Below are 24,992 nucleotides of genomic sequence, written 5' to 3'. Positions count from 1 at the left end.
GCGTGTCAGAGGCTGACCCCCACCCAGCACAACTCCAAACCCCGTAGAGCTCCCCCTGCACTTTGAAACGGTCACAGTGTCTAACAGCATCTGAACGAAAGACAATCAAACTTAAAGGAATGAAAAAAGCAACGAATATTTACTGAGCGCTGAGCTTGTGGAAGATGTTACTGCAGAGCCTGTGCATACTACAAAGAGGTCAAAACCCAATTACTGTCTTCAAGGGTAAATCATACTGTCTGGGAAGAGCAGGCGTAATTACACATAGACAGACAAAACTGAAATGAAAAGACAGGGGCTTCCCTGGTGGCACAGTGGTTAAGAACGCACCTGCCAATGCAAGGGGACACTGGTTCGAGCCCTGGTCCGGGAAGATCCCACATGCCGCGGGGCAACTAACTGAGCCTGAACAACTACTGAGCCTGAACTCTAGAGCCCACGAGCCACGATTACCGAGCCCGCGCGCCTAGAGCCCGTGCTCCGCAACCAGAAAAGCCACCGCCATGAGAAGCCCACGCACCGCAACAAAGAGTAGCCCCCACCCCCGGCAACTAGAGATAGCCCGCATGCAGCAACGAAGACCCAACGCAGCCAAAGTTAATTAATTAATTAATTAATTTTTTAAAATGTAAAGACAAACCAAAAAAGAAAGGAAGAGATAATGCCAAGGAAACAATTTCATACAAAGACACACAAAGATACAGAGCATTGATACAAGCAGGAGAATTCTCATCAGAGAACACTTCTTTTTCTCTTCCATCATGAAAGCAGAAACTAGTACACAGGCTTACAAATGGTAAATAAGTAATAATTCTAACTACAGTTGCACGAAAATATTTTCAACAGAAAACATTCAAGTATTGCAATTTTAAAAAGAAAGCCTTCCTCTAAGTGGGTAATCTTATCTGGAGAAAAAATTCCAGTAAATTACCAATGTGACCCAAAAAAGAATAATCATAAAAAATTTTCCAACCCATTTATGTTAGTAATTTTGATCGGTTCAACTATCAATTAGGGTAACTGTACATTATTATAACCAATAGGTTGTTTTCCGACAGAAGTAGCCGGCGAACACAAAATCAGTTGCAGGTTGCAATCTGTTAAGTGAATAAATGATTCCATTCTACAAGACATTTGGATAAAACACTCTCCAACTGTAGCTGAGAAGCTTTTTAAGCAGTAGCAGTTAGCCAGCCTCTAGTTCAAACACAACTATTGTTATTCATCATCATGAAATGGCATTCACACATTTACATGCAGACAGATCAAGGTTGCATCCCTGTTCAAGAACCTGACAGCCTAGAGGCAGCTTTCTTCATCTCTGGTCCTAGCAGACCATATTGCTGCAATACCTCCTTCATGAGACTGCAGCAAGAACAACTGACACAAAGTTTCTAGCACAGAGGGGCAAACGGCTCAGAGAGGTTAAGTAACTTGCCAAGAGCAGACAGCTGGTGAGACACTGGCATTCCACACTGAGATGTCATTTCCTGTCAAAAGCTCTTTCAGTTACCAAGAGTGCTATTAATCATAGTTAACATATTTGAACACATCCTACGTGTCAGGGTCTATAGAAAGCACTTCATGTGGATCTCTTCATTTAATTCTCACCATAACTTCAATATAATTTCAAACCATCAGTTCACAGTAAAGGAAGAAAATTGTTCTCAGATACATGTTCATATGCCCAGTCTCACTTAAAATTAAAATTACAGTGAGATCATTTTTCACCTCTGAGATTGCTAGTACCGTTGGTGAGGCAGGGGTCAAAAGAGAGCTCCCACACTGTGGGCAAAAGGGTCGACTGGTACTTCTGCGAAGCGCAATTTGGCGATTTGCATCAAAATTACAAATGCCCATACACCCCTAACCAAGAAATTCCACTTTTCAGCATCTAACCTACAAACATTCTCAACCATGTATGAAATGACACAGGAACAGTATTATTCATTGTAGCATGTCTGTCCTACCCACCAATGAGGAAGTGGTGGCACAATGATCCCTTCGTACAATGGAGTCCTACACAATCATAAAAAAGTGTGCCCCTTATAAAGTGATATAAAATGATCTCTAAAATATTTTGGTTAAAAAGCAAATAAGATGCTGAACACCTAGGATAGGGTAGCTCTGGAAAAACACACGAGAGACTGATATAACATGAAGACCTTGGGGGGAAAGGAAATGATAACAGAGCCGGGAAAGAGGATTTGAAGGATGATTCTTAAGGCTTGATTCCTAAAGGTTCCTGTTTCCAGCCACTAGATTAGGGAAAATTCTCACTGCCTGAAATAGACAATAAGGGAAACTGGGTTTGGAACTTGCGAGTGAACTTTGCAGTCAGAGTGGGGAACATTGCACCTAAAGGGACAGATTGAGGGCTTCAGTGCACTCACAGAACAGGATGAATGGCTTGTTCTGGCCCGTCCGAGTGCTTGATTTTGATTGCATGTGTAACAGAATTCAGTGGGAGACTTGCGTTACGGAAGCCTGGGAGCAAAATCAGGGTGAGAGGGGGAGCTAATTCTCACCTATCTCAGGTCTCTTTAGTTGCTACACTCATCTACCAAAAAGAAGCCAGGAGTTACTCATTACCAAAATGGCAACATCCCGCCAGTGAGGCCGCTCCAACAGCATCTCACTGTGAGATTCGTTGCAGATAACAGTTAAAAACCAGTAATTCATCCTCCAAACTCCAGGGGACATACGTCAGGCTCTTGACAGGGCTTTTCCCATGTGCTTGATTCCAGGTCCCTGGCAAACATTCGGCTGGGGTGAGAGGTTCAACCATTCCTCCTGGCAAATATCCCACTTGGGTGAGTGCTTTTTTGAAGCGTCGGCTTGAGGTAGAGGGAAATCACTCCTGCCTCTTCTCTGGGCGTGAAAACCCCAATTCTGCTTCGATAAGCAAGGTACACACAACGCGTGTTCTTTCACACCCTTGGGCCTTTGTATGTGTTGTTATATCTTCCTGTCTCCTGGACTACTTCTAAGTGACACCTCTTCAAGAATTAAGTCCAGACTAATTTTTATTAATGCAACGAATACTGAGTACCACTCAAGCACTGCTTCCTCTATAACCTCTGCTGCATCTTGGATATACGTGTCATTTCAGCCCTATTACACTGCCCTGTAGTGTCTGCCCCCCGTTTCCTTCCCCGCCAGAATATGAATCCTTTAGGGCAGAAGTGTTCTGTGTGGTGCCCAAGACACAGCAGGCACTCTTAAAACGACTGTCGTGTAGAATGTGTGGATTAAATGCATTTGCTGAGGGGCTTCCCTGGTGGCGCACTGGTTGGGAATCTGCCTGCCAATGCAGGGGTCCGGAAAGATCCCACATGCCACGGAGCAGCTAGGTCCTTGCGCCACAACTACTGAGCCTGCGCTCTAGAGCCGGCGCTCCGCAACAAGGGAGGCCACCGCAATGAGAAGCCAGTGCACTGCAGCAAAGAGTAGCCCCCGTTCGCCTCAACTAGAGAAAAGCCCAGGTGCAGCAACAGAGACCCAGTGCAGCCAAAAATAAAAAATAAATAGACTAAAAAAAAAAAAAATGCATTTGCTGAACCTAACTTATTCCTACTTTTTTTGGAAACGACTTGCCTTTCTCTGCTTTCTTTCTAATTCACATCCAAGGTCGTGAGGCTGCTCTCCATAGAACTTTCGGGACAATGGACCCTCTGAAATTAGCCTGGCTATGAAAGCAGCTGTGATTTTGCTCCCTGTTTCCATCTTCCTGGAATAACCGCACTGTCCCACAATGCTTGGTCACATCTAATTTGGCCTAGATCCTGAGGTAAATGAATACTGAAAGTGTGAGGTAAAGAGTATAATCGGTTCACCTTGCTTAGACTCCATCTAAAATTCACAGTAACTAAAATAATTTAGGAGAACATAAGGGATAAGCATGCAATCTCCACAAAAATCAAATGCAGTAAAAACCATGTGACAGCATTCACAAAATCTAAAGAACACACATAATCTATCTTATAACGCATGGATTCAAACTTCAATCTCATTCTAATGGGCTACTGCGAGGGAGATAAAACTATTTTAAAGAAAAAAGTGTACACAGAATAAATGTATGAGTTTCCTGGTGACTCTCACTAAGGCTTCAATGTATTTTCTTATTGAAACAATCAAACAAGCTCTTGGTGAAAAGATTTGATATTGGTGTCAGAACGATGTAAGAATTGAAACTATTTATAATGTAAAAATTTTGTTTAAAGCAGATACATCACTTCTTATTTTTCTCATTTTGAAAAGAAGCGATGTTTCATTTAGCAGTAACTCTTCTCTCATTCTATGAGAGAATCTGTACGAAAGCAATATTTCAACTAAAATCAGTTCTGAAGGATATTTTTATGAAAATGCATAATGCAGAAGACCCCAATTAAATTTCCAACAAAGCACTGCCATCTTGAGTAAACAAAGTCATCTCACTAGGGGCACATTTTTTGCAAGAAATGCAGCCTAGAAATTAAATACTAGTGTGACATATGTCAAAACAAATTTTTAAAAGAATAGAATGCAGTTGTAACCATGTGTTTTATCTATTTGTTTGTATGCATAACCAGTATTCTCTGGCATGTAAATACATTCATTTATTTAGCATCTCTCAAAAAAATAAAAAAAGGTTTATTGCCCCCCATTTTTTCCCCTCACCCAGGTGAAACCTGAGTAAATAACACGTGTTTAGTGAGTGGGAAAATAAGTACAGAATGAAGATACAGTGCAGGTGGTATTTTGAAAGGCAGAAGTCATCTTCACACAAATAACTAATTTTGAAACATTCAGTCTGCCTTCAGAAGAAGTTTTTCAAAGATATACATCAACTACACCACACTACACTGAAGGTTATTACTTTGTGGAAATCAAAGCTTTAAGTAACATGTAACAGTGCTGGTGTTTCATAAAGAAGACTGTAATCTATACTAACAACAAACAAGCAAACAAACAAAATAAACAAAAAGACTACCTGGGAATAAAATCAGATTTCAAAGATTTCAATATTCTGCTAATTATGACAATATTTATTTAAATTAAACTCATTTTTATAAATGAGAATGCTTTAGCATCCAAGGGAAACCCAAACAGAAAACAAGGATTCAGAGCAGAGGTATGCAGAATCTCTTCTGTATTTTAATAGAAGATTATGTCCTAATCCTTTTCACAGTGTATACCTATATCAAATCATCACACTGTACACTATGAATGCCTCACAATTCTATTTGTCAATTATATGTCAAAAAGCTAAAAAAACAAAAAAAACCCTAGGATTTAAACTCACTAAAAAAAAAAAACTTATGTCCCAAACCGAAGACTTCTCTTATATCCCATATCCCAGTTATCTATAGATCAACTTTTAAACTTCAAAATAGGGCTTCCCTGGTGGCGCAGTCGTTAAGAATCTGCCTGCCAATGCAGGGGACATGGGTTCGAGCCCTGGTCCGGGAAGATCCCACATGCCGCAGAGCAACTAAGCCCGTGCGCCACAACTACTGAGCCTGCGTTCTAGAGCCCGCGAGCCACAACTACTGAGGCCACGTGCCACAACTACGGAAGCCCGCACGCCTAGAGCCCGTGCTCCACAACAAGAGAAGCCACCGCAATGAGAAGCCCACGCACCGCAATGAAGTGTAGCCCCCGCTCGCCACAACTAGAGAAAGCCTGTGCGCAGCAACGAAGACCCAACGCAGCCAAAAAAAATAAAGAAAATTTAAAAAAAAAATACAACTTCAAAATAGCCTCCTCTATAGGAGCCAAAAATTAAAACATGCTTCCTGCAGTAATATATGTACTAAAATCACTTTGCTTTTTCAACCAAAAAAAGAAGACATTGACCACATACTGAACCACAGAATTTCGGAACTGGAAGGCTTGCTCTGGGGGCACACTGCACTGCAAGTCACGGGAAGGGTCAGCTCTCCAGTCCAGACTGAACTTCCCAATTCATCATATTTTGTTATCAGGAAGACAAGAGCTAACTGCATGACTTTTCACATAAAAATAGATCTTTGGGACACTTGTCTCCCAGAGTGCTTCTTTCCTTACCAATTTTTCACTCATTCTGTATATTACAGTAATTAACTTGGTATCTTACCCTTAGTAGTTCTTTCTTCATAGCTTAGCTATCACAGCCACGAAGCCGCCTATGATAAGACTGAAGCTCTAGGATGGGCCTTCTGACCACTGGGGCTGCTCTTTCAGCAGACCCATTCTACCCAGTCATCAAATGTAAGAGCCAAGATAAGACTAAACAGTGTTTTAAAAAGTGATCATGATTTCCCTTTGTAATTTTTTAAACCAGTCTCTCCAAATAAATTTACTAAACAAAGCATATCATTCTTTTGTACTTCAATATTGGAAATTAAGTTAGTTACCTCTCTTAAAACAGTGCTTTTGTAGCCTCGATACAATCCTTGGATGCCCTGAAACAAACAAAAACCAAGACCTGAGAAAGTTAGAATAGCAGAGACTTCTAAATGACATTCTGCATGAAGCAGATTTACCTTTTCTAAAGTTTGAGTTTTGAAATATTCACAATGACTACAGTTCTAAAAGAGATTAAAGCTTTTAAACTGGCCTAAAGTATATAAAGCTCAGATCAGCTCCCTTTAAAATGGGAACATCTCTAATAATAAAGCTGACTACATATTAATTAAACTTTACTTATTTTCAACATTTCTTCTCTTGAAAAAAAAATACTTGAGAAGCTTTAAATAAACATATTTTCAAAACCAAATGCACAAATAATGACAATTATCCTTTCACAAAAGAACAGAACTATATTTTATAGTTTCAATTATAATATGTCACAAACGCATGAATAATCTCTAAATAGTGAGAGATACCTCTAGACAAACCTTGACTTATCTGTTTAACTATCCAGACGATTCAACAGGGACCCTTTACTGGACTGATCTCAATCATACAATTAAACACTCAATGTCTGCTCACCTAGGTGACAGAGGGATTAAGAATAAAACTATTCTAAAACCTAGACTCGCTGAAATTTTCATGTGACTGATTCCATTTAAAAAAAAAAAAGGGCTTCTGTACAAACTATAAAGAAAAGCAGCTCACTGGTCCCTAGCCACATGGCCAGCACGCATGATTTTTGATCCACAAGTTAACATGAACCAGTACAAGAGGAATTACATTTTTATATAAACATTACGACGTTGGTCACTAATATCAGTCCATTACCACAGGTCTCTTCCATGGGTCCTCAAATTCTATAGTGATGTTTTAATATCTTTATTCACTTTACATATTCACTATTTATTCCATATCTGATTCCAAAAGAATGGTAAGACTATTGCAATGTAGGACACACACTTAGTAGTATGGTTGTTTAGAAATTTGAAAAAGAAATAAAAATGAAACTAAAAATTTTGAAAACCATGGAAAGGCAAAGATAATCTTAGCATAAAAAGTTGCTATAATTGCACAATAAATTTAGCTTTAAGGTCTCTTCTAAGGCTCCTAGGAAGAGGGTCACAGTGTTCCTATTAGCTACCATACAATATTCTCAATAAGAGAGCTTAAAAACATATTCTCACCTCTTGACATAAGATGTTAGAGAAAATGTGGAATGTTCCTGAAGAAGCAGATACCTGTGCCCTCTGCTTAACTACTTCAGAAGGAACTCGAATCAGGCAAGCAACCTAAAATATACAAATTTAATTATATCCTTAAAAAGAACTGCTATGAAAAAGGAAATTGCTTCATAAGCAAAAATTACAGTTAAACAAAAGCATAATGTACAGGCTCAGTGCAAGATGCGAAAAGTTGGGTTTTTTTTCGGTTTTGTTATTTTTTTTTTAACCTAAAACACTTAGAGCATTACTGGACATGCATTGTGTTACCAACACAGAACCTCTCCTCCCTGGTCCCACGTAGATCCTCCTACCTCCTGCCTCACTGCTCCAAACAAATCTGTCTATAAGCCACTCGACGGGAAGAAGCACATGAACTCATTCTGAACTCCTAATACCTACGAGGACATCTGGCGTTCACATGACAGCCATATCAAACATGTTTGCTCAATGAATGAATCAAAAGGGACTTAGCTTTACTGGAGTAACACACATCAGTAGAGGCAAGACTGAAAAGCGGCTGGTTACCCCAAACCCTCCATCCCACCCCACCCCCAGCCTCGACCAGCTCCCAACCACAGCACCCCCCGACCTCCCCACCACCCAACAGCTGACGAGTAACTCCAGGCATTCCCAGGCCCTGCTCCAGCATTTGAGTTGACGTAGGTCCCGACTAGTCAACAAACAATTGTAACATCATCCTTGGTGACATGCCAGGGTCAGTTACACGCCACTCAACCTCACACTTCCAGGACTCTGCCTTCAGTAGCCCACTTATCTTCAGAAATATTAAGAACTGGTCAAACCGGAAAGAACTGGTCTGCCCACTGAAGGACAGAAGGCAGGGGAAAGGGCAGCAGGCAACAGGGAGGGAGACATATAAACTGATATTTTAAACTGTTTTAATGGAAGTCCTGTATTTAAGCCTCAATACACTAAGCAGCCTGTCAAGGATACAAACTTTTTTTCCAATTTGGAATTCACACACCTGACTCTGGTGTTCAATATTTTGTATATGGTTAAGGACATTAATTTTAAAACTTTTACAATATATATTTCATATACAAATATATATATTTGAGGCACAGTAAGAAATGTGGACAATCTTCAGTGACACATGCAGCAAAATGGAAACAACAACAAGAAATTTAACAAAACCATCCCACCAAATAGGATGTTTGCCCTTTTCAAAAGTCTCCTAATTCCTAATTTGAGATTACTACCCAATTTGGATATTATATAAGGCTTTGTCTTTCTAATATTAAGTAGTTCTAAGGTACAAATCAGCAAACTTTTAATGTAAAAGATCAAATAGTAAATATTTTAGACTTTGCAAGCCAAATGGTCTCTGTCACAACGGTGCAACCATGCTGTGGGAACACAAAAGCAGCCATAGATAATAATGTGTAAGTGAATGGTGTGACTGTGTTCCAATAAAACTTTATTTATAAAGACAGGTGATGGTTTGCCAACCCCTGCGCTAGGTATAAACACTGGCAAATCCTTCTTTGGTATTAGCCTTGGTAAGAGCAGAGTAGGCACAGAACAGATGTAGGCCTCAGCAACCCCAGGAAACAAGGGATAGGGATGGCATGTAATGTGATTCTAGGTGTCATGGAGTCAGCTAACAAGGGCATATCACCTCTGAAAAGTAGCTCAAAAGTAACAGTACTTTATGTGGATGCACTCCAACTGATACGGTTAGGATAACATATCAGTTGGAGTGCATTAATTACCTGAAGTTACTTTTCTCCCCAAACTGACAAGACTTACAAAACAATACAATCTACTTTCTTTTTCTTCGTTCATCAAACATTTGAATGCCTTTTGTCTGCAAAGATATCTACAATTTGGGCCAATATATCTTTCCACCCACAGTCTCCCTTCAAATTTACCCGATCCAGTTCAACAAAAACATGTAGAGCCAGACACTGCACAAGACACTGCCTGGTAAAGAAGACTAAGATGGTGCCCTGACTTCAAAGAACTCACAGCCACATATAAATAGTTTCAATAATATTGATACATGGCAAGAAATAGAGTAAAATTAAAAAGAGGCAAAGACAAGTATCATAGCAAACAGAGAGGAGGGGTATTTAGTCCAACCTCCAGACTGAGGGAAAGCTGCCAGAGATTATGCCTTCATAGAGCCTTCCAAAGGAGCAAGAATTAGCTGGCAAGAAAGGTAAAAAGGGCATGATGGGGAGTGGAAACAGAAAAGCACACAATATGAAAGCAGGGTGTTCAGGGGTAACAGAACCATCCCATATCAAGTTAGCATTCCACAGTGTGTACCCACCCAAGCCATTCCATATCACCAAAACCTCAAGTTTAAGGTCAAGAGTAACGGGGAGTAAGACTGGACAGACGGCCAAGAAAGCCCTGTATGCCATGCAAGGAGCTTGGACTTCATTGCATAGACAATGGGAGCAACTGGAACAGTTTAGGCAGAGGATCTGTAGCAACATGGGTGGACTTGGAGGGCATTATGCTGAGCAAAATAAGTCAGAGAAAGCCAAATACTGTATGGTATCACTTAGATGTGGAATCTACAAAATACAACAAACTAGTGAATGTAACGAAAAAGAAGCAGACTCACAGATACAGATAATAAGCTAGTAGTTACCATTGGGGAGAGGAAACGGGGGAGGGGCAATATAGAGGTAGGGGATTAAGAGTTACAAACTATTACGTATAAAATAAGCTACAAAGATATATATTGTACAACACAGGGAATACAGCCAATAGTTTACAATAACTATAAATGCAGTATAACCTTTAAAAGTTGTAAACTACTATATTGTACACCTGTAACATATAAGTACATCAACTATACTTCAATAAAAAAATAAAATAAAAAAATACACACAAAGTTTAGGCAGAGGAATGATAACCTGTGCTTTAGGGACATCACTCTGGCTGCAGTAGGTAGAAGAATAGTTGCAGGATGGGAGAGAAGAGAAAGATACGAAGCAACGAGCAAAGACAAAAAGAAGGCAAGACACAAGCTCTGAGACTGCTACAACAGGTCTATAGAAGAGACCAGGAAATGAATATGGCTCAGAGAAGAAGGTTCAAATTTGAGGGAAGAGTCAGGAGTAAAATGAAAGGACCTGGTGACTGATAAGAGGTCAGGAGTGGGGAGAGAGTAAGATGCTCCTACAATATAGTGGTGCCATTAAACGAGACCAAGGGGCAGAGGAGGAAAACAAGTTTAGAGCGAAAAGGATAAATTCACTCTGGGAAATGCTGAGTTGGAGAAATCTGTGGCACATGTAGGGGGCTGTGTCTATCCAATAAATTAATATCTGACTATAAAGCTAGAAAATAACAAGGCTAGAGATACAGACATAGAAGTCGTCAGCATATAGGTGATGGCTGGAACCAAGAGAGTAGACTACCTAAATAAAGAGCAAAAAGGGAAGGTCAAAAGGCCAAGAATGGAAGCCCAAGGAACACCCACTCTTACAGAGCAGACAAAAAGAGAAGAAGTGATCAGACATATGAGAAGGAGGAAATTGCTATGGTGAACAGTGGTCTTCTGTGGCTGCCCAGTTTTCAACTCTCGTATGTGAGAGGCTTCCCAACTCAGGAAAACAAAGGGTGTCAGTCACTCTCCTCCCTGGCCTTGTCACCAACTTAGGCTTAACTTATCAGATACTCCCAGCCAGGGGTCTGAATCTTGAGTTATGCTGGCCAATCACAGGCCACTAGCCACGCTAGGCTACAGAGCACTCGCAAAGGTGCTAATACAATTGAGAGCTGCTGTACATACAAAACACACAAAGGATTTTGAAAAGTGACTGTGAGAAAATTATGTAAAACACCCCATTAATAATCCTTTTATGCTGATTACATGCTGAAAGAGTCATACTATGGATATGTATGGTTTGATAAAATGTATTAAAATCATCCAGCTGGTTTTTTTCACCTTTTTTAAAGTGGTTACTAGAAAATGTAAAATTACACCAGTGTCTTATATGATATTTCTGTGGGACAGTGCTGTTCTGGGGCTACTGGGATAGTTAGCATTCATCACAGCAGTAGCACCCGAGGTCCAGTGTTCAGGGGCAGTCAGCGGGCAGTGCTGGAGGGAGCATCCTGAATGCACCGTTCCTAAGGTACAGGCCTGCTTGTGGTCCTTGCCGTGGCCTCCCTTCCCATTCATTTCCCTCATTCTCCAGTCTTCCATCTATTCTAAGAGCCATCAAACAGTGTTCCGAGTCAATTACAGAAGTAACATCTTTTTTTTTTTTTTTTGGATATAAGTAGCAGAACACCAACTAGTGGCTTGGGCAATAAATGACATTTAATTATGCCACCTAACAAGTACTGTGGTGAAAGGCAGTTCAACATTTAGTGCAGAACCTCTACAAAGTGAGCTAGAATCCATGCTCTTTCTCTCTTTCCTCCCTGCCGAAGCTGGCATATTGGCTTTCCAGCCACAGGCTTGCTGCCTCATGAGAAGCGTGGCTTGTATATCCTCCAGCGTAACCTTGTCACACAGCTGGATTCCAGGCAAGAAGAAAGGGCCTCCTCTTTTTTTTTTTCAGATGCCCCCTAGTGGGTGTCCACTTGGCCACAATTGTGTGACATGGCCACCTCTTGTTAGGAAGGCTGAGAATATGTAGATCTAGCAAAGGGTTAGGAAGACTGCCACCCAAACCAAATCAAGGGAGAAGCAGAAAGTAACTTAACAGTCTCTGCCAACTTTCCAAAAACCAACCTTTTTTCCCACAGGTTAGCCAAGATCAATTTCAACTGAAAGCAACCAAGAATGCTACTCGATCTTCAAGGGGACCAGAAGTCTCTTGCGGAGCAACGGGTCAAGAGTATCAACCAGCGCACACATGAGGGTTACTGGAGTTCCCAAGAATTGTTTCAATGGAGGGCTGGGCCACGAGACCCATTACGGTGAATTCATAAGTGATTCAGAGATGGAGGTGGGCAAGTAGAGAACTACACCAGGAAGCTGGTGGAGACGTTAGGAGAGATGGGTTCATAGCTAAAGGAAGTTCTTTGTCTTGTTTTATCTAGGATGGTAAGTATTTGTACATAGGATGGGGGAAAGTGGTAATAGCAAGGCAGAGATTGACAGTTTAGGAAAGAAATGGGATAACACATGAAGACCCCAGAGGGTATGAAAAAGGTAAAGCCAGGAGCCCAAGCACATGCCTACACTGCTGGGATGACCAGCCTTTGCCTGTGCTGCCCCTCAGCATAGGGTACCATCCTGCATCTGAACTGGGCTTTTCATTCAGGTCTCAACTCCAGGAGGGAATGAGCAGTGGTCTGGGTGAGGGTCTTCAGACCTAGACTGTGGCCCCAGCTTTGTCAGTGATCTCTCACGCATTGTTGGACCAGAAATCTTTATGGTACCCTTTTAGGCTTTGATTTCTAAAATTCTTAATTTTCTCCAATCATACCTTCTCTTTTTTACCTCAAAAGATTCTCCTTATTCTCCAAATAAACTATTTCCTCACTATTCTCATTCCCCCCCAAAAAACTATTTTAACTGAAATTTTTTTACTTATTAACTTATACCATATAGTTTTTAAAATATATTACTTTCTCTCCTACTAAACATAAATACTGTGAGGGCAAAAAGAAAATATGCATTAATTTTACTAATCAACTGGAGTCAACTGGGACAGGGGAGGGGACAGGAAGTGCTCTGGTATATTTTTTTCCAAGCTTTATTTAGGTTTGACAAAATTTTATCTACTATTTTTTGGTATTATTTCATGTAAAGTAAATAAAACTACCCAAGAAGAGGGGAAATGCAAAAATTACTCATTTCCACAGAAATACCTTACCAATACTCCAGAATTTTTAAAATACATTTTCTTCTTTGAACTGAAGAGACTATCTTTATATATAGTTATAAAAAGACTAGAAAAAATACAGTTGGATTACAGGTGATGTTTCTCCTTCTTTTCTGCCCACTTGCAATTTCTAAATTCTCTACAATGAACATGTATGATTACTTCATCAGTTTCTTTAACATAATTTCAAAGGGCAAAAACATTTGTTATGCACCAAAGATTTTAAGTGAGGGACAAAATAAAATCAAAGGACTAACTTAAAATATGCTTTTAGATGCAATCCTACTTATTAGCCTTGACAAAAACAACATTTAGTTTTAATTTAGTGACAATAACAAACACACCCAAAACAGACTAAATAGCTTACCACTAAAGCCTAAAACTGGGTATAAATTATGTTACTTTTGGTAAGAGTGTAAACTTTCAAATCCATACTAATAAACCAGGATAGAAAATTAAGTCCACTGAAACTTACATGAACCTTACAGGGCAGCTCCCAGCATCTAAAACTCATTACAGAAATGAAAATAAATAAATAAGAAAAGAAAGAAAAGGGTACTCTAACACCTTGTATTTTTCAACTCAAGAGGTCAAGAGTGAAATATGACCCCAATATGTCAAGAAAATAGGAACTGTCCACTTTTGTGCCTTGGCATAAATATTTATAAAACTTCATACTTCATAACCCTCCATGTTCTTACATTATATTCTTATTTCTTAAAAATACAGCAGCAGAAGAGAAATTTTGTAAAGGTTCTCAGATGAAAAACAATCTAACAGAAGAGGTACAGAGCACCCAGCACGGTTTCCTGACTTCCCCGGCATGGCAATTTTGGTGTAAGAGGCCACAAAGTAATGCCTCTATTTCCTTCAGCAACTCCCTTGCCTTCCATTTGGTTTTCTATTAACTCTGATCTTTCTTAGATTTAAATCTGAGCCGCCACGGAGTATTTCACTGCACAGGAACAAAAACATGCTATAGTATCATGGTCCTATGAAAGGAAATAAAGGTAATGCCATCTGTGGGTCTTGGGGTAAAGCCATTCGTCAGAGCTTCCTTTCCTCAGACGTCCGGGGTTCAGTATGAATCCATGACCCAGGGAGGGTGACATTTTCATTAAACCCAAAAATGTTGTATATGTTAAAGTTCTAACAAAAGACAGACAAGTAAAGCTTTCCATAAAGAAAATACATGTCCCCAGTCTTTTTTAAATCAGCATTAAAATGCAATACTGACCTCAGTGGAATTTAACATACCAAAAATCTGAGGAACTTTAAATTGAGAATGATTACAATAGTAAAGTTGCTACTAAGACTTTTCTTTCCTTAACATAAATAAAAACTTTTCTGACATGGTTTTCATTTTTGAAATGGAGAGTAGAATGTCTCCTTTTAGTGTTTACTGACCACCAAGATGCAAAACTACAAGTCCTAAGACTAACTGTATGAAAGGAAAAAAAATCACAGTGAACTCTGGCCTCACATTAGGTATTGTAAAATGAGTGAAGGCAGAGAGGAGAGAGAGAGAGAGAAAGATGCTGCTAAACTCCCTGGTTCATTCATTGCCCAAGCCAAGCTCCAGACTTCCACACATCACCTGCCAGCCGTTTACAGTCTCACTTCCATCCTCTCACTCTTGAAATGCTCTTCAACGTTGCTGGACATCACCCACAGTAACTTTTATTAACACTGTATCTTTTACCCAACTATTTCAACACAGTTCACAAAAAAATACCCAACTTAAGACTTTTCCTTAGGAAACTTAATCAACAGCCTATAAATATTCATCTCATATTAGAAGCTAATTATGTCAGTATTTAATATATAAATCAATCTGAGATAGAAGTTACCAAAGGTCAGGGAACTATTTGGCCTAGGGAGCAAGGGTAAAACCCAAATCTTTTGATTATCATCTCCAGAATTTTTTTTAATTGAAGTATAGTTGATTTACAGTGTTGTGTTAGTTTCTTGTACAGCAAAGTGATTGTTATATGTTTTATATATATATATATTCTTTTTCAGATTATTTTCCATCATAGTTTATTACAAGACATTGAATACAGTTCCCTGTGCTATACAGTAGGTCTCTGTCGTTTATTTTATGTATAGTAGTTTGTATCTGCTAATCCCAGAATCCTAATTTGTCCCTCCCCGTTTCCCCTTTGGTAACCCTAAGTCTGTTTTCTATGTCTGTGAGTCAATTTCTGTCTTGTAAATAAGTTCATCTATATCATTTTTTAGATGCCCCACATATAAGTAATATCATATTTGTCTTTCTCTTACTTTCCTTACTTAGTATGATAATCTCTAGGTCCATCCATGTTGCTACAAATGGCATTATTTCATTCTTTTTTATGCCTGAGTAATATTCCATTGTGTGTGTGTGTATACATATACATACATATGCATATACATATATATGCATATATACTCACCACACCTTCTTTAACTGTTTATCTGTCGATGGACATGGACATTTAGGTTGCTTCCATGTCTTGGCTACTGTAAATAGTGTTGCTATGAACACTGGGATGCATGTATCTTTTTCAATTACAGTTTTCTCCAGATATATGCCCAGGAGTGGGATTGCTAGATCATACGGCAACTCTTTTTTTAGTTTTTTAAGGAACCTCCATACTGTTTTCCATAGTGGGTGTACCAATTTACATTTCTACCAACAGTGTAGGAGGGTTCGCTTTTCTCCACACCCTCTGCAGCATTTATTGTTTGTAGACTTTTTGATGATGGCCACTCTGACGAGTGTGAGGTGATACCTCATTGTTAATTATTAGAGAAATGCAAATCAAAACTACAATGTCAAGCATCTTTTCATGTGCCTATTGGCCACCTGGATGTCTTCTTTGGAGAAATGTCTATTTAGGTCTTCTGCCCATTTTTTGATTGGGTTGTTTGTTTTTCTGTTATTGAGCTGTATCAACTATTTGTGTATTTTGGAAATGAAGCTCTTTGTCAGTCACACTGTTTGCAAATATTTTCTCTGAGTCCACAGGATGTCTTTTTGTTTTCTTTATGGTTTCCTTTGCTGTACAAAAGCTTATAAGTTTGATTAGGTCCCATTTGTTTATTTTTGCTTTTATTTCTATTGCCCTGGGAGACTGATCCAAAATTATTTTTCATTAAAGGCATATCATATTTACATGCGGCTAATGAGTTTAAAGGTTCTAGGTTTAATTATCAGCTAAATCTTCATGTTTAAACCAGCAACTCTATAATTAGTTCAACAGAAACTTAAGTAAGTTGAATAGAGCCAATCAAAGTTTAATCACATTCAAAGTAAAGCTACTTTAGACTTTGCGGAGTAAACTCCAAGTGGCAAGTTAATGAGAGAGAGAATGAAAATTCAGGGCACTCTAAAATTTTTTTAAAAGCACAGTTTACTTACTTGTATTTTATTCCACATTCCCAAAATTCTTTCTAGAAAGCAGGTTTCCAAATTAAGAACACCTAACATTATCTTTCTACACCACCATTTAAATTCAAAACCGCTACAAGTGAACAGTTCATCTCTTTGTCAATTCTGCCATCTGCTGGTTACAAATGGAATCACAGCTGTTGATAAAATAATGCAAAAAGTAATTGTTAAATCCAAATGTACCTTCCTTAGGGTTTAAATTTTATCCACTCATACTGAGTTATAAGTTCACCATGCCTTTCTTCCTTATAAATAAGACTCTTTCCATGTATACAAATAGCCAATAGTCATGGAAAGAAAAAAAAATTTTTTTTAAGTATAGGTCTTCTCTTTCCTGACAAAACTAACATTCTTGATAATCCAGACTCTAGACAAAAAGTTAATAGTCTTCTCAACAAAAATAATTTATATCTTTTAGGCCCTGTGTCTTGAAGTTGTTTACAGAATTTTACAGAACCCAGAGGTAAGCCTCAAACGGCTTTTTCTCTTTTATAACTTTCTGTAACAGAATGGGGCCATGATTTCACATTTGATGACAAGTCTCATGGATGGATTTATAGACTTCAACGAATATAAAATCTGAAAATGGAGGAGACTGTAATGCTAACTACACTAATTTCCTGTTGCTGCTGTAACAAATTACCACATAATTAGTGGCTTAAAACAACAAAAATCTATTCTAATTCTGGAGATCAGAAGTCCAAAATGGGTCTAAGGGAGCAAAAATCAAGGGGGCTTCTAGAAGCCCCCTGCATTCCTTGGTTTGTGGCCCCTTCCTCCGTCTTCAAGCCAGCAGCTTAACATCCTAAAACCTCTCTGACACTCCCGCTTCCCTCTTATAAGGAGCCTTGTGATTACACTGGGCTCATCTGGATGATGCAAAAAAAAATCTTCCCATCTCAAAATCCTCAACTTAATCACATCTGCAAAGTCCCTTTTGCCATGTTAGGTAACATGGCCACAGGTTTCAGGGACTAGGACATCTTCAGGGGGCCGCTGTTTTGCCCAACCAATGTAACCAAAGGCAAGCTTTAGAATCCTGACCTTGTCTTATTAGTTTAAGAAACCCAGAGTGATCTGAGTTCTTAATATTACCCAAGTAATATACCTCCCATCTCCAGTTGTGCATCAGTTCTGCCATTTTTAAAAGATGACATAAAAAATAGAAAGTGAAGGTCTAATATTTGTCTAACTATTCACTCTGCAATGGTGTTTTATCGTCCACAGCAGCTGGGAAACCTTGTGTGCAGCACTAAACTTCTTTGAATTTCAATTTCTTCATTTTCTGAACTGACAGCCTTCCTAAAACTATAAAATTCTAAAAATGTGCTCCGAACAGCAATTTGTGTGACATGGGACCAGAACCAACACTTAATGAACACTTTATGTATCAGATGCTAGGCTGAGCACTTTAGCAGTGCTGTATCACTTAAGCTTTACAAGAACTGTGAGTGGGGTAGCATTAACCCGACTTTTCAAGATAAGGAAAACAACAGCTTGGTAAGCTTGCATAAAGGACCAAAGCTGCCTCCTTTCAGAGGTCCTCAAAATATTCTCTATCTATTTAATAAATGTATCCAACTTCTTTATATACTCCTCAAGGACAGGGATCAAAATTTCTTATTCTTTGTTTCTTAGCACCAATCACAGCGCTAGATATATAATAGGCACTCATATATCTACAAGTATTCAATTACAAACCAAAGCAAATTTGTGACACTGGCATTTAATTCATTATGCTACCAAGAACCCTACTCTTAACAAGATAATATGTTAAAAAATAAAGTTTTGTCACTGACAAAGTGCAGACTCCCACAGAAGCGGTTGATCTTAACTTCATCTTGGAGAGAAGTATTTGGTTTTTCCATTAACAGTGTAGGGGTGGTACTGACCAAGTAACATTCTTGTGGTTTAAGTTGGATTCTCCAGCTTCATCATCCTACACGAAAATCATACTCATTGTTTCTATAAAGCTAACCTTAATTTGCGTAGCATAAACTGACACTGCTCTTAAAGAAAAAGCCAACACGGAGCTCCCCTTCCCTCCCATGCACTAACTACACAAGATGATCAATGAAACGCACTGGCCCAGGTCATGAGTCAACACCACCTGAAGGCATGCTGCATACCACATCAGAGAGAAAAAGTCCACACAACAGAAAACAGTCTGAAATGCGTTGGAGAAAGAAGCCATCAGGAAAGTGGAGGGACGGTGGGTAAGCTGCTCCTTGACAAGTGCCTCTGCGAAAAACCTCTCAGCACATCCATGCGGGGACGTTAATGAAGGACTACCAGCAGGATCATCACCGCACGGGGGTCCTGCCAGGTCCTGCCCTCTCTCTCCTCCTCTTCCTCCCCTTTCCACTGTCAGCTCGGGCTCAGAGGGCCGGGACAGCTGGAGGGCTGGGGTGTGCTTCTGAGCTGAGCTCAGGAGATCGACAGCAAGCTCAAGCACGCACACAACACAGACACACGACGAGATGACGCAGGCACCCACGAGGAAAGACGCACTGAAGGAACGCTGCTAGAAGGGCTTTTAAAGGAAGAACCTCCACCTTGATTCTCGTCAACTCACCTTCTCCCTCTGCATCCCCTGCCCTGCCTCAGTGGAGGCTCCAGTCATCTCTCTCTCCTCAGGATTTCTAGAATAGTCTCCTCCCCTCCATTCGCACACCACGCCCACCTCCACACAGCTGCCAAAGGATGTCCTTACAACACCAACCAGCGGTGCTCTCCTGCGCAGCCCTTCAGGGGTAACAGCCAAAACCTCACCACAGCAGGCGGAGCCCTCCGGACGACCCCCACATCTGTGCTCCACATGGAGCTTGAAAGCGTCTAACAAGGGCTTTGCCTAAGTTCAATAGCCCTCCTTGTACTCGCCCGCCTAACAATCATCCTCCAAAACACAGCTCAAGGACTAGCTATTCTCTGAGGCCTTCCCTGAATCAACACCCATCCACCCACTCTAATCCACTTCCCTTCAGGCTCTTGTACTTTTCTTAAAATACCTGTAACCCTTTAGTGTACTTCCATACTTACATGCCCATCTGCACAGTCTAGACTGCAAGTCTCTAAAGGCGGTATCTTGTCATTTTATCCTCAGTGCCGAGAACACATTAGGCCGTCTTAAGATCTAAATCCACACTGCCAGGTAAGGACAACAAGAGTGGTGGAGGAAACTAAGAGGAGCTGAACAAAAGCAGCTGATATAAAAGGAATCAAAGAGGTCCAAGTGGGGAAAGGACATAACAAAGGAAAGGCAATGGAAAGGAAGTTATTTTTCGCAATTCTGTAGAAAATTCTTTGTGTAATTCTTATAATTTAGCATTCCTAGGAAGGAATTACAAAGTCTGTCTGCCTTACGTACTTAATGTTCTGAAGTGAAAAAAAGGCTCCCAGGCACAACGGAAAATGAACAGATAGGAGAACAGGGCACAAGGCCCCCTCGGGAGAGGCACGTGCTTAGATGCATCAGAAAGCAAAGTGCCTGTGTGAGTGTGGCTGGGTATCTAACAGTTCGGTTGCAGCTTCTGATTGTACAGCGAATTTCCTAGCACTGTCTCTACCCTCCCGCCTCCGTGCATCTTGACACACACAAGCATTTTCATCTGCAGCATTCCTGAGAGCTTCCTTCTGACTTGACAGTGACACTGCACTTCAGGGATGCCCATCTTATTTTCCACTCCACTTATCTTCCATTGACTCAATTATACGACTGCACAAGAGTCTGACAAACTGCTAACACAAGTGCAAATGAGAGTTCCTCTCTGTTAATTTATGGATATTTCGAAACCCATCATGATCATTTCAAAAGATGAAAAACATTTCAAAAGTTGTTAACCTTTCTTCTATTGTTTTGCTCAGTGGTTCTTAGAAAAGGCCAGTAGAGATCATGAAAAACACTACACATACACTTTCAACCATGATATTAACAGCATAGTTAAAAAGAACTTAAATCCCTGCTAGGGAAAACACAACGATGAGTAACACATGCCCCATGCTGTGTAGCTGATAACACTCCTGATAACAATGAATCTAATCCTCCAAGCAGCCAATTCAGTGGGGAAGCTGAATAAAAACGACCTGCTTAACCCATATTCTGATGTTCAACGAGCCCCTCAAATGACTGCAGTACACTGCCACCCTCAAAACTAACCAGTTTATTAAACTAGGATTTTTTAGTAGGCCTAAAAGTATGTAATTCTGAGGAAGACAAAAGGAATCACACTTTTGATCAATGTGCTCCACACCTACTAAAATATTCTTATGCACATGACTGCCAAGTCAACTCAATAGAAATATTTACCATTGGGGTATAAATCAAAATTTTTGATAACCCTTTATGAGTGGTGCTTATATATCACTGAACACCAGAAACATCTAGGAATCTTGTTTAAAATGCAGGGCCCACAATGCCACCTCCAAAAATCTTTATTTGTAACCTGCTGCCCAGGCAAATGATTCTAAAGTAGGTGCTCCCTGGGCCACACGGTTGTGTGGAGAAGTACTGTTAGAGGCTGTCAGAAGAGCATTTACAAAACATGGTATCGCTGAGTTCCTAGCTTTCTCAATCCCAAGTTAGAACAGGACTGGAAAGAAAAATCTACCAGCATCTATGGGTGTAAGGACATCCACAGACATCACCCATGAGCACATTAAATTCACAGGGGCCATTTTAGCAGCAAAGAAATTTTAATAATTCTTCTATTTCTGAAAACAATATTAACTAAATCCATAAGTAGGATAAGACCCAGGAAAAGTCAAATCCTGAAGTTGAAAAAAAAAATAAAATAAAATAAAATAATCAGGGCTTCCCAGGTGGCGCAGTGGTTGAGAATCTGCCTGCCAATGCAGGGGACACGGGTTCGGGCCCTGGTCTGGGAGGATCCCACATGCCGCGGAGCGACTGGGCCCGTGAGCCACAATTGCTGAGCCTGCACGTCTGGAGCCTGTGCTCTGCAACAAGAAGGGCCGCGACAGTGAGAGGCCCGCGCACAGCGATGAAGAGTGGCCCCCACTTGCCGCAAATAGAGAAAGCCCTCGCACAGAAACGAAGACCCAACACAGCCATAAATATAAAAATTAATTAATTAATTAATTTAAAAAAAAAAAATCACTACCACTGCAATGTTATACCATCTGTTATACTAAAGTAAACCCACCCCAACCCTTCTGATATAATTACAGATTCTACTTCTCACAGGGCTTTTTCTGTGTCTGATGAAAACTGAGCTGTAAGATAATTGAGGCAGGGATTTAGAGATTTGGTACAGCAAACCTCCTAATAAAAATGGCACAAATGGGACTCTTCTCAGTGTTGTTACATATTAAATCTTATTTGATCGATTTTACTGTATTCCAAATCACAAACATAAGGCAGAAGCCTGTAATTATAGTTTTATTGATTTGTCATTAACTTTTAATCAAGCTGCTGCTACAGGGAATGGTTATTACAGCAGTGTTCTTTTGTTTCTAAGTTTCACACACTTACCATCACTACAACAAAGTAACTGTGGACACATTCAATGCCAACAAAAATACAGTATTGTTTCTAAGGAATGTGTCTGCAACATAACTATCTTATATCAGCGCAAATGTGTTACAGAACAATGACTGCACTAAACTATATCTGATTTTCTCTAGGTCTCTTTATACCTTTCTGATCACTGACAGCTATAAATGTTTTGTTTTATATTCCTTTTTATTTGTTTCTCTTAAATTCATCTGTTTCTTTCTCTTACTTACAGTGACCACACTTGGCTGAATCTGCAACCAATGTATGCTCTATGAAACTGAAAGCAAATTACTAAAACAGAAAGGCAGTAGGTACGTGTCTGAATCATTTATTAAGAACAATGATACTGAATGGTCGCAGGAAGTTTTTCAAGAAAGTTTAAAGATTACAGGAGCACCAGAACAACATTTCACAAACTTCATAAATCTAACAAAATTCTTAGCATACTAAACTGTAACTGAATTAAAATCAAATAAAGTCAACATCAAGAGATGTTTCACAGGTGAAATCCTCCATCTATGTACCTGCTGCTGATCAGTTCTCCTCTGAAGGCTCTCCAGGCATCACAGAAACTATAAAAAGGCATCTGACATGAGGCCTTACTGCCTAAGGGACCATGGAAACCATAAGAGACACAATAAATATAAGAATGTCCTAGAATTATTTATTTCCAGTCTTACAGATACCTATTTCCTAACTCTAAAGTCTACCTACGCCACTTTCTATGCCCAAGACTTCACACAGAATATTACATTTAAAAGGCTCCAATTTTTAAAAAAATACCAGTTACAGATACTAACGTATTAGAATACAGTGTTTTCTACAAATCAAAAGCTGCATCACTAACATGACCGATCTAACAGCTATCCTTTGCCCTATTTAATTATACCACTTTATATATTCTTCGTAAGTCTAAGAGACAGAAATTTTATAAATTGAAGAAAGTCTATCCTCCAACATGGCAAACCAGCTTTCAAGCAAGATGGCCCTGTGGGAAATGAAAAAAAAAGTGGCCAAGTTCTTTTTGCTGCTTGCTCTCAGCAATGTAAGAGAAAACGTAAACCAAGTGTTGAACTTACGAGGATATATTTAAACTAAATCAAAGCAACAGGCAATTCTAAAATAGAGGCAAGAGCAGTCAAAGGGACAGAATTTTTACAAGCTGAGAGACACTGAAACTCTGACACACCATTTGCTATTCTTGAGTATATATACTCGAAAATAACTGCATGCAATGAGGTTCTAAAGTCAGAACATAATCACAAAAACACAATCTAAACCAAGGATAATAGGATCAAAGATTTTTTTAAATTAAATATAAATTGCTTTTAAATCGCAGACTAAACCAATATTTAGGCAGAATTCAAGCACTGGAGTCCTTACTTCGGGTAAGAGTGGGGGGGAATGAAAATTCCCAGAAATTGTACACAAATTGTCCGTATGTTCACTTTCCTGCAGAGACAACCACAGGTTTCACTAGATTCATAAAGGGGTCTCTGGCTCATAAAGGAACTACTACTTTATGCTCCTTGCTCCTCTAAAATTAATACATTGTTAGTCCCATCACACTAAAAAGTTCAGTAAATTATGAAGGCAATTTTTTTTTAATCCAGAGTTAGCTTGGGTTCTACAAAATCATTTTTAAACCAATGACAAAAGGAAGTTTTATAGAAAACACTTCCGTGAATTTAGTGTCTTTCAGTCTAATTTCTTTCAACATTCTCTTCAAGGAACCATCCAAATGATTTCTTAGATCAAAAATTCATTGTAGGGCTTCCCTGGTGGCGCAGTGGTTGAGAGTCTGCCTGCTAGTGCAGGGGACACAGGTTCGCGCCCTGGTCTGGGGGGATCCCACATGCCGCGGAGCAGCTAGGCCCGTGGGCCACAACTACTGAGCCTGCGCATCTGGAGCCTGTGCTCCGCAACAAGAGAGGCCACGATAGTGAGAGGCCCGCGCACCGCAATGAAGAGTGGCCCCCGCTTGCCGCAACTAGAGAAAGCCCTAGCACAGAAACGAAGACCCAACATAGCAATCAATCAATCAATAAATAAATCTTTAAAAAAAAAAAAAAAAAAAAAATTCATTGTATAGTAACGGGAAAGTATAAAATTATATATATATCCCAGATATAAATAAATGCAAAAACGCAGATAAGGACCAGAGGTCATCTTTTTTTCCATATTACATATCATAACCTCAACAATTCAAATTATCACATGAATAGGGAGACCCTCGCTTTTCTTTAAAACTGAGATTCTTTCCTCCATAATTCCTTTTCTCCTGGATTGTCCAAATATATTAGTACCTGATATGTGTTCATCAACCAAAATGATATAATTAATATGACTTTTCTTTACAATAATTTATAAATTATCTTAACACTTCCCAACTCATTCTATGAGTCCAGTTTTACCTTAATACCAATACCAGTCAAAGACACAAGAAAAGATAACTACAGACCAGTAGCTCTTATGAATAAAGTAAAAGTCCTCAACAAAATACTAGTAAATAAATCTAGCACTATATAAACAGTATTATATACCATGATCAAGTGAGTTTTAACATTTGGGTTGCAAATGCAAGAGTGGTTTAACATTTGAAAATCAATTAATGTAATACACCG

General features: G+C 39.5%; 1 protein-coding gene across 3 annotated transcripts in view; it reads right to left on the bottom strand.

The window, feature by feature from the left end:
- Positions 1-24,992, bottom strand: part of SLC25A26 (solute carrier family 25 member 26) — a 141,201-nt gene that overhangs the window by 95,655 nt on the left and 20,554 nt on the right. For 2 of the 3 annotated variants that reach the window (XM_059940150.1, XM_059940152.1), the window contains 2 exons: positions 7,560-7,664; positions 6,378-6,425 (listed from right to left, as the gene is read on the bottom strand). The exons of the other annotated variant lie outside the window; for it this stretch is intronic. In XM_059940150.1, the coding sequence (XP_059796133.1) occupies positions 6,378-6,425; positions 7,560-7,664 (153 nt within the window). The remainder of the gene's footprint in view (positions 1-6,377; positions 6,426-7,559; positions 7,665-24,992) is intronic. 3 annotated transcript variants of the gene reach the window in all.

The sequence above is a fragment of the Balaenoptera ricei genome, chromosome 11 (assembly GCF_028023285.1).
Source record: "Balaenoptera ricei isolate mBalRic1 chromosome 11, mBalRic1.hap2, whole genome shotgun sequence".
Lineage (NCBI taxonomy): Eukaryota > Metazoa > Chordata > Mammalia > Artiodactyla > Balaenopteridae > Balaenoptera > Balaenoptera ricei.
The sequence above is the reverse complement of the archived record's forward strand: the minus strand, read 5'-3'. Positions and strand labels throughout refer to the sequence as shown.